The following is an 18493-nucleotide window of genomic DNA, read 5'->3' on the forward strand; positions in this document are numbered from 1 at the left end:
GTTATGGGTTGTAAATGTTTGAAGCTATAAGAAGAACTAAGGGGGAACTAAGGGGTGCTGGCCTCTCTTGTGAAACAGACTAACAACCAGTATGTTTCTCACGGGTTACCACTTTCAGCTGTCCTGTTTTACCTTCTATTTTTAACAAATGCTCAGATGTTTAATTTAAAGAGGCCAATGAGTGAACTGGTGAAAGCAGCTTCGTTTATTTTATTTTTTTTTAATTGCACAGGAGCACCATTCAACCTTGACTGCAGGGCTTTTTTTGGATACAGTGGAGAATCCAAACCAATTATCTACTGGATGAAAGGAGAAAAGTTTGTTGAAGAGCTTGAAGGCCACATTCGAGAAAGCGAACTCAGGTATTGTACCATCATTGACTTTTGTTTCAACAGTAACAATTTGTGACATATAGTTCTGTGCATTTTTCCCTTCATGTAAGAGAACCTGCATTAATTATGATCTCTTGTTGTCCAAGAGCATAATGGAGGGATATCCCACATTCTAACAATGTGTAATCATTCAAATGGTGAATCGTGTGATAGCTCATATTCCCTGAAGACTAAGGTATTCCACGTACAGAGTAACCCTCATCAGTAATGAGATAACAGGCTATGTGTCATGGACCTAAGAACAAAGCAGAAAATGACAAAGATGAAAAGGTAATTTAAGACACAAGAACTGTGTTAATTGTGCAAAACATCGGCAGGTATTTGTGAAACAATCAATTGAAATAATATTGAGGAACAAGCTCTCATTTGCTCTTTTGACTGATAACAATAGTGCATTTGTGTGGGACTACAAAGTCTTGGCACTGCATAAACGTGTCACTTCTCTAATAATAATTTCAGATCTCATAGAACATTGCCACATCCTATTTCTGCTATTTAAGTAAAAACTAACTGTAGTTTAATCAAGTATTTTTTATAGACTGGCAGACCAACCAGGATTTCCTCCTATCTTGTGCTTGATGCTATCAGGACTGGCTTTATTTCCTATTACCCTGAACTTGATTAAGCAGATTCATGTTCTGTAATGAACGGATGGATGTTACCATCAAACGACACAGCCCTCTCTCTAATTTTTATCTTCATCCATCACATAGAGTTTTTCACTTGTAGCATGTCTATAATTTCAGTCATGCGTAATTCTACAAAAACATACACACGTACGCTTTATAAAAAGCAGATTGCCAAGAACTGTGCCGGTCAGTGAGCATAAAAAGCATAAAAACACTAGGAGAAATGCTATTACTGTTTTACATACTAACATAACTTTGCCATTTTTTTTCAATTAATTCTTTAAATCCTATTGAAGCTTATTCCTACCATTCAAAAAATGTATTGTACTATTTCCCAAAAAATACCATTATTTCCCAAAACTATTATGTTATTTTGCAAGAATTATTGTGTTATTTCACAAAAGTATTCTGCTGTTTTGAAAAGACACTGCCTGCGATTGCTAACATAGTGCATACACGTAATGTGGTCGTCTACTGACTTCCACTCTTGAAGGAATGATTAAGCAGGCATGTATCTTGCAATCAAGTGAGAAAAGCTCAACAGATGTTATAAGTATACAACTAGTTTTAATAAGTTTGACATTTAGGAAGAGTAGTACAGATTTTTTTAGCACAGGCAGAGTGGTAGAGCAGAGCTGTCATCCCTGCCTCCCACTGCCATGGATCTGCATGATATTTGCATTTGTGAATGAGTGTGCTTAACTGCATGTGATTATCTGTTTTAACACAGAATACTGGAAATGTGTCAGTAATACTTTTCACTTAACAGATGTGGAGACTGGCCCGGCCACAGACAGGCAGACGCATTCATTTTTCCCACCACACATTTATTTATACTATATACAATGTCCAAAGTGCTTCACGAACCCCAAAAGTCCCCAAAGTCCTGGCCAACAACAATGCCTCTTTCCTTCTTCAGGCCGCCTCCTGCCTCCTCCAGAGGCCTCGTCCACTCTACTCCCGACTCGCGCCCTTGTCTGAAGGGAGTTTTATAGCGCCCGGATGTGTTCCAGGTGGGTTCCGGCAATCTTCCACGGACACGCCCCAGTGTGGCAGAAGTGCCAGCTGCATCCCCGGAAGCACTCCGGGTGTCCCCTCTATTCTTCCCCTCAGCATTTCCGGGTGTGGTGGAAGTGCTGAGGTCCAGGACTCCAAAGGCATGGGGGTGCCCCCTGGCAGTGACCACAGGCCCCTGCAGGGTGGAGCTTCAAAGCTCTGTACCCATGGCCCCCAAAGGAACCAGGGTGGTCGCCCCCACATGCTCTGGGGAAGGCGTAAGCCCTTCTCCGGTCTTCCTAGGCATCCCAGCCGGGTCGCCATCCCAGCCATCTCCGACACAGAATATCTTTAGTCCTTCATGTGTTGTGAAGTAAATAACAAATTTCCCTTTTTGCATTCCCAACCCAAGCCCCTGATGGGTATCAGTATGGGCACTAGCCACTGCTCCATTACATCAAACAATTTCACAATATCTTTTTGTAAATAACTGGATTAGAACTAAACTGATATTTTATTTATAGGTCTCTGTTGCTGTGAAGCACACAGCACACTCTTCTGAGTGGCTGTGTGATTGTGCACTGCATAAGACTGGCATGCCATCCACTGTGTTTGCTTCTTGCCTTACAATTAGTGCTGCAGGGATAATCACTGATTATTTGTATTCCTAAACTGGATATATTAAATTTACCTCTTGGCACTAGCTGAATTAAATGTATATATATAACATCTGCTCAGTTCTTGTCGCTTGATTGCAAGCCACACACGTGTTTAAACATTTTCATCACTATCAGTTACTAGTCTGGCAGAGCACACACATGTAAAATATTATTACACACCCCAGCAGGCAGTGTCTTCGTGACATAATGCAATAGTTTTGTGAAATAACACAATAGAATTGTGAAATAATGCAATACATTTGTAAAATATAGCTATTCTTTTGAGAAATAACACAATTTCATTTTTTACGTGGCTGGAATAAGCTTCTGTAGCATCCCTCATTGAAGCAAATGGCAAAGATTTTTTCCTACCAAACACATTTTGCTTTGAGGGAGTTCATCCAACCTTTATTAAGCACCTTTTATCTAGTTAAGGACTGTAGGGGGACAGAGCATATTATAGCAGGATCAGTTTAAGGCTAGAGCTAAGCTGGGCAAGGATTTCTAACAAGATCCACATATATGGAGCCAAATTAGAACTACTTACCATATATGTCTTTTGGGATGTGTGAAGAATGCCGAAGTACTGGAAAAAAAACAACACACAATATCATTAACCGAGAGGACTGCACAAGTCTAGATGAAATGATGGGGGGGTTGCATTCTGCTTCACCAACTTTACAGAAAACATAACAGCTGCATGGTATTACAAAATAAAACAAAAAGCAGCTTCTCCCATAAGGTACAATGAGGATGAAGCTCCATCCAGAAATGAGAAGCCTCCTTCCAGGAGCATAATGCTCTTATAGTCCTTGGACCAGAAGAGGTGTAGTCAGTTGCTTTCATTGGGTGTCTTCTCAGAGCTGTGGGTGAAAAAAGACAAATGACAATCAGCAACAGCACCCTTCGCATCCCGAGTTGGGGCAGTGATCCCGGAAGATGACCCTCTGACACCCATGCATTACAACAGACATGACAAGAACATACAAAACCAACATAGCCAGTGATTAGGCCAGGACTCTAGAGCTGTTAGGCAGCACTGTTAACCACACTGCCACAATGTCAACTTTGTGTGTTCACGTTGTTAGAAAATATTACCTGTATTAGCTAGTAAATAAACCATTACAATTATTAGAGGCAAGTCTGCTTATTGTGTAGGTCACTGAAGTCAACAAAACAAAATTGTAAAAGAAATCTCAACTATTCTGACATTAGAATATCTGTCACATCAAGCCAACAAAGGAAGAAACAACGAGAGTCAAAGCTGGACTTTCAGTTTTTTTAAGTAGAGGTACTGAGGTTCCTATGTCAAAGTCTAGAAATTCAGAACATTTTATTAAGAACACACAAGTACAGAGATTCTGTGAAAATCAGCTATTTTCTTCCAACTAGATCCTTTCAACTGCATTTATTAGGTGGCTGTGAAACTTAAAAGTAACCTATATATGCCTACAGCAAGGGTAGGGAACATCACCTGGATGTTTCCTTGATTTGATGTACTGTTTATTTTTTTTTATTTTGTTGTTATTTTCACAAAACCTAACAATAATTTCTGTAAGCATAAATTGCAGCCTTGGAAGGAAAGGTAGCAGAATGCTGTTGACATTTTTCTTCCAATTTTTAGGTGACTCAGTTGGCTTCCATAGATCAGTTGTGGTTCCATTATCCAATTGCTCCTACAAGAAGTTAAACTGCTGTATCTCGCAAGTGTGATTTAATGTAAAAATGGCAAAGAGAATGAAAGTTGATGTTAAATATCATATCTTCCAACATAAGTGAACGGGGGATTACTTCTTCGTGAAAGTGAAAGGCAAGGCAGTTTGCCTATTTTGCTGTTATAATATGGATTTGTTTTTATGTTTTTCCTGATTTCTATATTGTTTTTTTGGTTTCTTTTCTCACCAGTCTGGGTTAAAAAAATACCCCGATTCTAATTCTTTGGTTAGTAATTTTGATTAAAAGTTTATTTGAAGTAGTTAAATTATTTTGCATCTCTTTCAATGCCATTTTGGTTTTTAATGGGTGTCACCATTTTTGGGGTCAGAGGCAATGATACAGTGACATGTTGCTAGGGTCATGACCTGTGACTCATTGGCGTGACAGCTTATTCAGTTCATTTTCTGGTACCCAAGATTACAGATAAACTTCTTAAAACTGCAATTATTTTCAGTAAGCATTTCCTAGTATAAGAACTTTACCTTTGTCTTTTGACCTTAATTTAGAATTTTTGTTTAGCCTTCACATTTGACTTTATGGTTCCAGCCCTTGCCCTTTTATGTTGATTATGATTCTCTTCCCTTTCCATTTAAAAACCTGCCATCATGAACTACATCAGTACCTTTGCAGAGAAACTCTCAATTTTCTCAAAAACAGCACCACTTAGAGGCATCACACAAGTAAATATGCAGAATATGATGCCTAAAAGACAGAAGCTTTATTCAGAATGAGAATTTGTGAAGAAAGGTATTGTTGCTACGGCACAGATACTTGCCTCAAAAAAGCGTAAAATGTTTAAGAGTGTTAGCTTGGTTATAGAACTGTGTTTGAATGTATTGATGAAATGGCATGAAATGTTGAGAGGTCACTGCAGGGCTCCGGTGCTAATTTTGAGTTGATTTACACACCAAAACAAACATAATAAACACTAGCTAGCTAGTGATTTTTGTACAAGGTGATTCTAAATTGTCCCTAGTGTGTGCTTGGTGTATGGGTGTACAGTATGTGTATGTGCATCCTGTGGTGGGCTGGCGCCCTGCCCGGGGTTTGTTTCCTGCCTTGCGCCCTGTGTTGGCTGGGATTGGCTCCAGCAGACCCCCGTAACTCTGTAGTTGGGATATAGTGAGTTGGATAATGGATGGGTGGATGAAAATGTATGTATAGCTTAACATTCAGGTGCAACTTTGTTTTTTAAATATATGGCAACAGAGGTATGTGTGATGTGCGGACCTTACTTTTATTCTATGTTAATTAGTGTTCCCTAATTTTAATTATTTATTTTGTCTTTTTTCTCTTTCTTTATCATGTAAAGCACTTTGAGCTACATTGTTTGTATGAAAATGTGCTATAGAAATAAATGTTGTTGCTGTTGTTGTTATGGAGGATTGCTGAGGCCGGCACAGATGTTTATACAGTATAACCACAAGGAGGTGCCAGTGAACCCCAAACCTCAGACTCAGTAAAACACCACACATTATAATAAAATTAAAATAAAACAAAGGATATTTATTCACACCAAGCACCTTTCCAATGATCAATTCTCCAGATGTAAGCCACAAAATACAACAAATCAACAATAATTTTTCCTCCTTCACTCCTCCAGCTGATTGTTGCCTCACGACTCTGACTGTCCCATGTGTGGCAACAGGTTCCCTTTTATATTGGACCCAAGGGTGTTTCCGTGGCCAAGTCATATCGTCTTGAAAACACTTTTGGGTCATAAGAAAAGTAGGGAGGTCCTCCCTCGACAGTACCCTCTATCGCTATGTAGGGACTCTGACAGGGCTACACTTCCGCACTCCAATTCCCAAGCATCCCTGCAGGTGTCCCAACTGGGCTCCCATATGAGGGCCACTAACACCTAGCGCAAGTGGGATGTAACCACTCACTAGTCCAGGCTTCTGTTGGTCCATCCATTATTTTATACCGACTTGGCACAAAGTTATTTTTTTGTCTAGCCAGCCAATTCATCCGTTGTTCCATTTGGGCCTCCCATCCATATAATAACCCATTCTCCTCCCTGGCCTAGATGCCCATTCTTATCCCAGAACAGGCAAGCATAAGCCATAGCCACACACACTACTGTTTCAATTGCTCATGCTGACTACTGAGTCTCTGTTTGCTGATAGGAGCATCTTTTGGGCATGTACAAGAGGAATACACTTCATACAACATATTCTGGTTAAAATTACTTCTCTTAAGACAAATCTGAAACAGTGAACTAACTTGTAATTGAAATTGTACAGAATATTTATAGATTTGTTTTAAGAATTGGTGATGTGCAAGTGAGAGTTGCTTTGAGCAATACGGATTTTAGTATTCATTGATCCATCCATCCATTCTCTAAACCCACTTATACAGAGCAGGGGGCAAACGAAGCCTACAAGGTCCAACAAGCAAAAAAATTAGACTGTTCCTGTAACTCTTTTTATTTAACAAATTTAAAAAGGTAACTGCGATCACCTTCAACATAGTTTCGTTCTGAGTTGACTAACAGCTGCATACGATGCTGCCAATGTTCAAAGTAATTCCGTTGATCATTTTCTGAAAGGCTGTTGAGGATCTCCGTCATCTTTTCTTTCGCATCTTCTACCAGCAAAAATTGGGTTCCTTTAAGCACCGACTTGTGCCATGCAAAAACACATGCAGAAGATGTGCGCTCTTTAAGCCTCAGTCAATAACTGGAAAGATTTCTTCAGCTTCACAAGAAACGTGATGTCAATTCTCTGCTCACACTTGCACTCCGACATTTTTCGAATGAGGGTAAGAAAACGTCTATATTTACTGTAGAGCACAAGTGGTGCCGTCAAGCTGAGCCTTTTCTCACTGTGACAAGTAAGAACATATTCTGTAACCATCTCTTTCTTTCTCCCATCACACCCTTGGCTCCTGAGCTATAGGGTTAGTCTTGTTTGTTTGTTTTTTCTTTTTGTTTTGGGCCTCATGCACCAATGAGTAATGGGTGCAGATAGAATTAACCCCTGGATAGGTTGCCAGCATGTCACAGGGTGAACACACAGAAAGACACACACACATACTGTACGCATCAAGGGATAATTTAGCATCATCAATTCACCCAACTTTCATGTCTATAGAGTGTGGGCTGAAACCCAGGATGTGACCTGCAGACTCCTCACTATTAGTAAGCAGTGCTAACACTGCATCACCGTTCACCTAATTCATTAATTAATGTATTTACATAAACTGTGTGCTTAAAAAGTTGATAAAAAATTACTCCATTATTTGAGACTTATTTTATAAACATAGTGCCTCTGTTATGTCCCTGGCCACTCTCCCAGATGTCAGTAATACTGAAAGTTCATATTCGTTGAAGTTTCGTTTTCTGTGTTCTCCATGGCTTAAAACGGCAGTTCTCAACCTGTGGGGTGAGCCCCACTAGGGGAGCGCAAAATAACAAAAAAGGTGGCATGAAGATGTGAAAAAAAGAAAACAAGAATCGAAACTATGAAAAATACATCTATTGAAACCAAAACAAATTAAGTTAAACTACATTCTGATTCTAGAAAAATAAATATAGAGTTGGATAAATGTCGATAAAAGTTAAGTAGGTATAATAAAACTTGTAGCGGTGTATTGGCAGCAAAAAATATAGGAATAAATTTTATTAGGGTTTCAAAAAAATGTTGGGCGGGGCGCAATTAAAACTGTTATGAAAAATACTTAATGGTTGAGAAACGCTGGCTTAAATGTGAATATGTCATTCAGGAACATGTCCAAATTTATGTGGTGATTAGATCATGAATATTCAAAAAAGATATTTGTTTAGGTGACTGGGAGCAGCTTAAAGCTCACGGGTTTATGTTGATTTGAGGCTAATAAAGGAACTAGCAAGCATACAGTTTTACAAACCTGCTTTTGTTGTGCATATGTCATTTTTGTCTTTCTTGTGTAAGCAAATTTTTAGTATGGAAGCTAAACAAAGTTTTACACCTGTGGTCCCTAGTTGTCAAAGTTTGGATTCTCTTTGTACATTTGAAAGGCTCTTTGGTTTTAAAATCTTCTCTGTCCATGACTACATTTGACGTGTCTTGCTTTGGCCCAGTTACGTGCATTAAGCTTTTGATGTTTTCGCTGTCATCTTACTCTAGAATGTTTTATTTTATGTTCTGGGATTAGTTATTAGATTCATGCTTACCTGGTTGTGACTTTAGCTTGTTTTTCCTGACATTGCCCTATCCCCTGATCCCATTATTAAAATCAACAGCTGCCATGAACAAGTCACTATAACCAGTTCCTAACAAATTCACTGCTCCAAATTCATGTAAATATCCAAATGATTCCTTTTATATGATAGGTTTAATATCTAATAAATGCATTTAAACATCCAAAAGACTTAATATGCAGAAACAGAAGACCAAGCAGAATTCATCTAACCCTTAGTGATCTAGGGATGCAGAAGACTTAGGGAAGATGTAACGAATCGTAAATGCCAGAGGGCTCAGAATAAAAGGCCAGTTTTAAGTAAATGATTTCTGCACTCGCGGCTTAAAGAGGGGGCGTGGTAGTGGGCCGGAGCAGTTCTCGGACTCAATGTGGTGTGGGCGTTTCCTTGCTTAAGTGCACACATGAGGAATCGTCTGCATCTATAATTGATTCCAGGAGCTGCTAATTGCCACACCTGTGCCACATTCCCATTATATATAGTAGGAGCGTGAGTGTGGAGGGGAGGGAGAAAAATAAATGAGAAATTGAATGGAGGTTAGTGGAAGAAGAAGAGAAAGTTGGAAGTGAAGAGGCTGGTGCGTGAGTGAGTGGGCAAGTGAGTGAGCAAAGGCTGGTTCTCTATAAGAAGGACAGGCAGCTGGGAGAAAAGAGCCCTAGCGGGGTGTTTGGCTGGCACCTGGGGCAGTTTGACTGGGTCGCTCCTGCTGAGTGGTTATGAGGAGCAGGAGTGATCAGAAGGTGGTTGGCTCGCTGCAAGATGCCCCAGAAGGCAGCGTGAGTCAGATTTGGGATCAGAACCCCAGCGTGAGCGCCCTGGCCATTGGTGGATCCCAAGTCTTGGTCCAGGTAGTGATGCCATACAAAGCCAGAGGATGGAAGGCATCCAGACAATGGAGAAGGTCTGTTGCAGGTAGGGTGACTCCCCTGGTGCATAGCCTGGATGGGAGAAGCAGGGGAGCCACCAGTTGAAGAAGGCACTGGGTTTTGTTTTTAAAGACAGCTTCCAGCTATTGTTTTAACTTTGTTTTTATTGGAATTATTTTAACCTCCATATTTGCACTGCACTATTTATCTGAACACTTTTTTCTTTTGACTGTTTTTTAATAAAAGCACTGTTTTGCACCTTCGCACCTTTCCCCTTGCTTTGTTGTTGTCCTCATTGTCCAGCTCATCTGGTTACATTACTGACGGTGTCGGGTTCAAGAGATCCCAAATTAGTTAGAAGGGAGCATGGAGCTGAACCCACATCATCACACACAGATTTTCCATTAGTGCAAACCCTTCATTCCACACATGTTCATTACCACTGGAAATCTGCTTCTTTATTAATACTGATGAGAAACCAGGGAAGACGTTACACACTAGAGTTAAAGCAACATGTAACACACATACATACAGTGCATCTGTACAGGAAAATAGTGCACTAGATAAAATTTACAGGGTCATAAATATACAGTTGCTATAGTTACTAAATTTTAAATTTCATAGATGACACACTAAATATATTTTGTTGTTTTAGTGTTCATTTAATTTGAGTTTGTTGCTGATTCCTACCACAGTGAAATGACCAATATAGTAACAGAGCCAACTGAGTAGTGGAAGATTTACCTGCACTCAGCTCAACTCTCCTTAAAGCTCTCAGACACATGGCATCTGGGAAAGCAGGCAGTAAATCTTGCTGAGAGCAGGTTAAGTGAAAAATAAGGGGTCACTGCAAGTCATCAAATACAGAGTTATAATCTAGACAAATAGTTTTATAATGTAACACTCATGCCAGGGAGGGTCTCAGTCAGCAAGAGGAGGAAACTACATAATCCCTTTGTGATCTCACTTCAGGCCACATAGCACAGTAAGAAAAGAAAACTTTTGCCATTAGTAATTACCACATAAAAGTGTCATGTAAATTGAACAAGTCCTATTAAATGACAAATAACAGGCTGAGAGCCTACAGGGCATTGAATTGCAACTGAAAGTTGAGACACATATAATGAATTTCAATATAACTGTTTGGCTGAAGGAAGGAATAATTCTCAATTATAAATCTCACTTTTGTGAATTGTCCTATCAATACTTAATGTGTTTTCCTAAGGCATTTTGAGGAAACATTTTATATTTCTCTTTTAGTAGGCACTCTCAGCAGGAGGAAAACAAACTAGCCTGTCCTAACATCTTGTCAGAAATCACACGGCAAATATATAATAGAGAAGCTGTAAAATGGAAACATTGGGGGGAAGGTTATTATTGTGTGGCAAATATACTGTGCAAGTTATCTTCTTGCTGAGAATTGTGAAACCTAAAGCATTTAGTTTTACTGACTGGAATGGTGCAGTTCAGCATTTGCATGCAGTGATTGTTTGACATGACATTGACTAAATCTTTAAGCACTTGTTAAATTTCTGCAAGCTTTATGCTAGTAATCTGTTTCAGAGTCCTCTGGAAATTGCAGTCCCTGACTCTGCTGAATAAAATAGCTTTTGTATTTAATCAGTATTATGCAAACAAATAGTTTCATTTTGATCACACACTAAGCCAATTAGGCAAAAAAATATGGAAAGAAAGTGAAAGAAGAATGCTTCATGGGTGGTTATGTTGGTGGACCTTGAAGGGCTAATAGCCGTTTTAGATAATACAAAGAAAATGAAGGCTGAGAAGCATTGAGGAAAGACGTTTAATATTTAGAATATTTTTGCAACTGCTGTTTTTTGATTAAGGCTGAGACACAATTTTCCAAGCTTTTAACTTTGTTTAAAGTACTCTTCAGATATAGGAATTTCATAATATTAACATTAAGTGCATCATTCATTCCTAAAGCATGTTTGTTGACTGTGAGAGGAAGCCTATGTAATTATTAGTGAGGTCCACGTCAAATGGCAATTTCCTCCCATAAAGTGCAGTAAATTGACAGACAAACAGACGTGAGTGTGCACACTTCGGTTAAATTAAATAGAACACGGAAAGATTTCTGCACAGTCCTCTAATTGAAGGTAATGGCGCTGTCAACAGTCTCTCAGCAGGGAGTATTAAATTCCTCGCATTTCACTTGTGATTGACTGGATTGGAAGCCTGCTTAAATTTAGTGTCCATGGGAGCTTAAATATTAAAAACAGTACTGAACATTATACACTCTTCTCTCTGAGAACAAAACCCGGTTTATTTCACATATTAATTATGAGTTCTTTATCTTAATTAATTGCATAATAATTTCACATTTCACTTAAATCATGACTCATACAACTAATTGAATAAGATGGTACTAAAAATAATAAAAGATAACTTTTTCAGAATGTTTTTAGAGTCCCAAAAAGTGACTATGTTATGTCAGTTATGTTTTATGCCACATGATGACATGTCCACTGTTTTTAAAAAGCCTATGGATGTTTTCCGTCCAAATCAAGATACCTCTAGATTCTCCTTTCAGGCAGTGTGCCAATATAGAGTTGTGATTTGTAGTCAATCATAGCAGGGTTGAATCTAATTTGAATAATTTAGTTATATTTATGACATTACCAAATGCTGCTCCTGGTGCTGCCTCCTGTAATAGAACGTCCTGCATCAACCGTTGTGCATGCCCTCCTGGGACACTGTGCACAAGCTACAGATATTTTCCATGACAAAAAAAAAGCTTAAAGCTAATAACATTGTAAGAAATGGTAAAACATTTTAATCATTTTATAAGTATTCACAAAATTACACAAAGAGATGAAGAAAGCAGCCCACAAGCTGCATGCATTTATTTTTGCAACCATTTTTCGTCCGCACATTTGTCAGTAGCATTAAGGCATTCCTATTAAGCAGCTAGACTACATCCTAGGACCGCTAAGAAGCGCAGATTTTTTTCCTCTCTTTTTGTAGCCATTCTGCTGTAGTATGAGAGCAATAATTTTACATAAAACAATCCAAAGCACAAGAAGAAACACAAACATAAGTATGAATGCTCAAAATCAAGGCTAGCATGTCTCCTGGACAATATTTCTAGTGCAGCTACACGTCCTCAGTCTGCTAGAGAGGCAATGTTTTGTGAGACTCTAAGCAGAAACACTGAGCATAAAAGAAAATGAATTATTTAGAGGGAAAATGAATGAAATTCCAGATGTAATTTAACCAGTGTCCCTTTTTACTTTATGTTAAGTGCACACTTTTCCTCTCATAGTTCAAATGAAAACACAAGATAGCAGTTCAGAAATAAGTTTAAACAGGCTTACTGTGAGTCTTTTGCAAAGTGACAGTGATATCACAGCCTAGAAAGCCATTTAACTTGACTGAGTGCCTTGTCTATTGAACTGAATGCATGCTTACTAATAAGAACAATAATATTACACTTTACTAGAGTTCCATGCAAAAGTTTGGCCACCCCAGGGCAGATGACATATTTTGTTGACATTTTAAGTAACAATTAGTAAATGCAACTTTAACAGCAAATGAACTAGAACAATAGCTTTTCCTTACAAAAATGTTAATGTACAGCTATGATTTACTTGAAGAACTGAAAAATGTAAAAAAACAAAAAAAAAAGAGTAAAGGTAGGCTTGCAAAAGTTTGGGCACCCCATTAAGTCAGTACTTAGTAATAACCGTTTTTTGTAATCAGAAATTTTTATATTCATTTTTATAAAAATGACACAGTTTTAGTTTATTTTACTTCAAGTATCAACAAAACATGGAATTTCAAATATTTATATTTTAACACCCTAATCAGTCAGTTAATTGCTATTGGATGCTAAACATCTAACAATTACATTTTAGCTGAAACATTATTTATCAGTTTTGAGAAATCTATATTAATACACAGTGTCAATAACTCATATGCAAGAAAATGGAATTTGGAATGTGATGCCAAAAGAAGCAGCACATTTCTGAAGTGTGGACAACACATACACCAACCTAGCAATGTAAAACTCCACCACACACAAGTGACCGATATGTAAGTGTTTTTGAAAGAAACCAAGTGTGAAATCCGGTGAATCTGAGTATGTCACAGTTTTTCATTAAAACTATGAAAAAGTTTGTGGATAAAGCAGTAAAGGATTGGCTGTCTGCAAGAAAATGTTTAGCAGGGGTCTTGAATTGTTCTGCTGGAAAAGGTCAGTCTTCTGTTATGAAGCATTCACAGTACACGATATTCTTGAGATGGCCTAAAAACTAACAGGAGCACAGTTGTTGAGTCTCATGTTTGCTTCTAATTTCCCAAGACACTTTACTCTCATTTCCCCAAAATATGTATATGTGTTAGGTTCATTACTTACCCTAAATAGGGGGCGGGTAATAAGTGATCATGAATGCCCTGCCAGGGACCTGCCCCTGTCTAAGATGTGTTATAATCACAGACTGGAAAATGAATGCATGAAAAATCAACACGACTCTTGCTGTGGGTGTTAGAATTGCAGTTCTGTATGCCTTCCATCAGCATGCCTGGCAGCAGGTGCTAACATTGTTAAAGTTAGTGTTGATGTATCATAATTAATTCTCTCTTCCTTTTAGTTATTAATCATGTTAAACTTTCTTCTTTACGCAATTTTTGTGGTGTGTTATGGAAAGTGCTTTATCAACGAAAAGCAAATTAATTAATTAACAAATTGTTGCCCTGTAGGCTCTAGTTGATCAAATATGTACAATATTTGCTGAATCAATACTAACAGTTTCTCCAATTTCATTCTTACTACTGTATATAACTTTCATAGTTTTTGCGCATGCTATATCACTATATTATCTATTATTGCCTGAAGGCCATATTTTGTGTTTGTTTTCTTCATCCTTTCAAAAGGTATAAAGCATTCTGAAACAAGATGGCTATGTAAGGTGCTCTGAAAATATATACTAATTAACAAAATATTCTTGATTCCTCTACAGTATTACAAGTTGCTAAAATATTTACTCTAATCAACTGGATAGAAAGGTGTCAGGATGGCACCCTGGTTAGTGCTTCTGCCTTACGATTCCAGGATTTGATTTGTATGTCTCATCATCCTTCCCATTTCTGTACATATATTGTTTTTTTTCTTTTCCCACATTCCCATAGATATGCAGAGGTTAGGTTCATTCAGGGTTGTGTGCTCGAGTGGGACTGGCACTCCATCCATGGCGGTTTCCTACTGTTTACTCAATGTTCCCAGCACAAGCTCTGGCTTTTGCACAGCTCTGAATTGGATTAAACATGCTTTACAATGTTACTTTTTTGCTGAACAGACATTTTATATTATTTTAAATAAATGAATTTTATTGTCTCATTTGTCTTTCTGTTCAGATTTTTTAAACTACATTTACTGTTTCCGTTTATATTTTTATTGTTATAATTGAAATATTCTACACAAATTAAAATAATACATTTTATTATACCAAATTAATACAAATTAGTTATAAAACCATATTTTATAGCACCTTTATCAGTATAATTACCATCATAAATGTCATTATAATTGTCACCATGAGAATAATCTATCAACACAGAGCAGAGAATCTGTTCTAGGTCTACAGACGAGGAGGACTTGTACATAAAACTCATGGGTTAAATTAATTACTTCAGGTCCTTCAAGGAATTCCAGTACAATGCAATAAGTATTGCATGTGAATATCTTTGGCACTTGAAGTCCCTGAGTAACTGCTCATCAATTGTAATCTCAATAATTCTCACTAATTAAATTGCCATTATTGATTTACAGTGCCCATGCTCCCCGAGCAGAAGTTAAATCTTTTATACTCCTTAACATGTCTTTAACATGGCTTCTGGGTTGGTTCATGTCAGCATTTAGATGTTGAGAAACGATCAGGTTCGACACGCTGAAAATGGTTTGGGGCAGCCACCCGTATATTATCCCTGGCTACAATGGTTTTGGTTTTGTAGACAGAAGAGTTTCTGTTGGAGTCCAGACATGAACTGCTTGAGGTTTGGGAATATGGTGGATTTAACTGATAAAACCAGAAATGACATAGGGGAATAGGAAGTCTCTTTTTCTAAAGTTATCATAGGTGTCTGAACCGGAAGTGGTGTCAGCGTAGACGCCAGAACTGGAAGTGGCTTCGGCCTGGGTACCAGAACTGGAAGTGACTTCTTCAGCGATGAGTCAGACAGGTTTTCCTGTGGCTGGTCTGCAGAGATAACAGGAGAAGGTTTAGTGCGCCCCGCCACCCCCTGGGCTGGAATGGAATTACCTCCACTTGGTCCATACAACGTCCTCCTACTCGCACATGCGTGACAATGTGATTTCTCCGATCCAGTAGGCTGCTTGAAAATGATCTGAGTCTGAGGCTGCTAAACTGCTGGCTTCTTCATGAAAAAGCCACTGGTGAGGCTGCATAAAATTTCAGATGGCACATCAACTTTAATCCAAGAGGTCAAAACTGAACAAAAGAAGAAAATAGAAAATCCACCCTGGTAAAATCTAGAGTGGGAACTAGCTCGAAATATAAAGAAAACCATCCATCCATCAGTCAGTTCATGATTGTGATAAGGGTTGTGGGCAAGTAAGCAATCAGTAAGGTGGAAGGATTCGTTCTTCTGTTTCATTTTTTATTGACCACATAACCCAATTAATGAATTCCAAAGGGTGTAGGAGTTAATTGGGATCCCATTCAGAACAAGTTCTTGTCTCCCATCTTCTGCTGACAGGATTGGCTCTAATTCCTCTGTAACTGCTTGCTGTAAGACTGAATCTGGAAAAAAAACAGTAAAACACTGTAAAAATTGCGTTCAGAAACATTATGCTTACTTTAATAAATATCAGTGAGATGTGTCTAGAATATGTGGAAAACTGAATTGAATGGACATCATTTAGAAAGGCACACACCTGTGTACAGAAGGTCCCACAATTCATGCTGCAAGTCAGGAAAAAAAACACGCAATAAAGTCCAAGGAAATTTATGTAGACATCTATGATAAAATTGTGGTGAGGCATAGATTAGGGAAAGGATTTTAAACCATTTTTAAGTCTTTAAGTGTTCCCAGGAGCACAGTTGCCTCAATAAATATTAATTGGAATAAATTTAGAACCACTAGGATTCTTCCTTGAGTTGGCCATTTCATCAAATGTAACCAGGCAAGAATGGCTTTCATCAGGAAGACTGCCAAGAAATGAATTGCCACTCTAAGCTTCAGAAGCTCTCTTCTGAGATGGAAGAACCTGTTGGAAGGACCACAATCTTAGCAGCATTCCATCAGCCTGGCATTTATGGAAGAGTGGCTAGATGGAATTATGAAGAGAAAGATTCTCTGGCCTAATTAGACAAAAATTAAACTCTTAGGGCAGAACTGCAAGTATTATGTCACGAGAAGACCTGTCACAGCTTACCACCTCCCTAATATCATCCCTAAGGTGAAACGTGGTGGTAGCAGCATCATGCTATGGGGGTTCTTTTCAGTAACAGGGATAATGAGACTGGTCAGAAATGAGAGAAGTTTGAATGAAGCCAAATACAGAGAGATCTTTGAAAGAAACTTGCTCCAGTGTGAACACAACCTCATACTGTGGTTAACTTTTACACCAGAGAATGACAGGAAGTATACATCCAAGACAGTGCAACAGTGGCTTTAGGACAAGTCTCTGACTTATCCTTAAGTGGCCCAGACTTAATCCCCATAGAACATCTGTGGAAAGACCTGAAGATGGCAGTTTACAAACGCTTCTCATCCAATCTTAATAGATCTTGAGAGGATCGGTCAGGAAGAATTGGGATTAACTGACAACATCTAGTTGTGTAAAGCATGTTGGGACTTACCCAAGAAGATTCAAAGCTGAAACTGCTGTTAAAGGGTCTTCTATAAAAATAATTGAGGGTCTGAGTGCGTACATGAACGAGTGATTTCAGTTGTAGGTTTTTTAATAAATTTGCAAACATTTTTAAAATCATGTTTGTACTTTGGGGCGGCACGGTGGTGCAGTGGTAGCGCTGCTGCCTCGCAGTTAGGAGACCCGGGTTCACTTTCCGGGTCCTCCCTGCGTGGAGTTTGCATGTTCTCCCCGTGTCTGTGTGGGTTTCCTTCCACAATCCAAAGACATGCAGGTTAGGTGGATTGGCGATTCTAAATTGGCCCTAGGTGTGTTTATGTGTGTCCTGCGGTGGGTTGGCACCCTGCCCAGGATTGGTTCCTGCCCTGTGTTGGCTGGGATTGGCGCCAGCAGACCCCCGTGACCCTGTGTTCGGATTCAGCGGGTTAGAAAATGGATGGATGGATGGATGTTTGTACTTTGTCATTATGGGTTATTCAGTGTAGATAGATGAGCAACAATGGCAAATGAATTCACTTGAAATGAAATCTGCAGCACAGTAATGTGTTCAGAAAGTGAAGGGGTCTGAATACTTTCTGAGTACACTATTATCTGTCATATTAGATGTAACATTTTTATTAGTTTGATGTTTCCATAAAATAGTGGTCCTAATGAATGACTGAAGGACAAGCAATTAAAAGCATTTGTGCTAATTGTATGTTTTTTTTTCTTTTTTTTCCACTTTTCCTAATGGTTAACTCCATAGTTGTAACAATTCCTTTCAAATGCAATAATCAGAGCCAGCGGTAAGATACTAAAATTATGTGAAACTAAGTCGCTTCAGTGGAGCTACTTGGGGCTTACTTATTTCATGCTAAATGAAAGGACTAAATAGCCAGTGTTTTCTTTTTGTTCATTTAAATAATTCAAGTTTTGTTTCTATGAATGTTGCAGCAGCACATTTCTCCCAAGGAATGGAGTTACTAGGCTTTTTAAGAACATACACCAAGAGAACACTAGCTGACATACTGTCTATGGAGATTTCATTTTAAAGACCTGCTTCATGAATGTCTGTTTGTCATTTATTTAGTATGTGGGGTTGTGTTCTGACCTTGTTCTAAATGTGTTCACAGTTGTGTGCTCACTTTATGCAATTTCTATTAAACTAACTGGCAAGTAGATAAATTATGAAATGTTAGAGCTGTAATATGAAGAACC

The 18493-nt window shown here is 38.5% G+C and overlaps 1 protein-coding gene across 1 annotated transcript in view; it reads left to right on the forward strand.

The window, feature by feature from the left end:
• il1rapl2 (interleukin 1 receptor accessory protein-like 2) overlaps positions 1-18493 on the forward strand; it is a 1094678-nt gene that overhangs the window by 1037603 nt on the left and 38582 nt on the right. Inside the window, exon 7 of the mRNA XM_039766278.1 lies at positions 233-362. Within this exon, the coding sequence (XP_039622212.1) occupies positions 233-362 (130 nt within the window). The remainder of the gene's footprint in view (positions 1-232; positions 363-18493) is intronic.

The sequence above is a fragment of the Polypterus senegalus genome, chromosome 10 (assembly GCF_016835505.1).
Source record: "Polypterus senegalus isolate Bchr_013 chromosome 10, ASM1683550v1, whole genome shotgun sequence".
NCBI classification, from domain to species: domain Eukaryota; kingdom Metazoa; phylum Chordata; class Cladistia; order Polypteriformes; family Polypteridae; genus Polypterus; species Polypterus senegalus.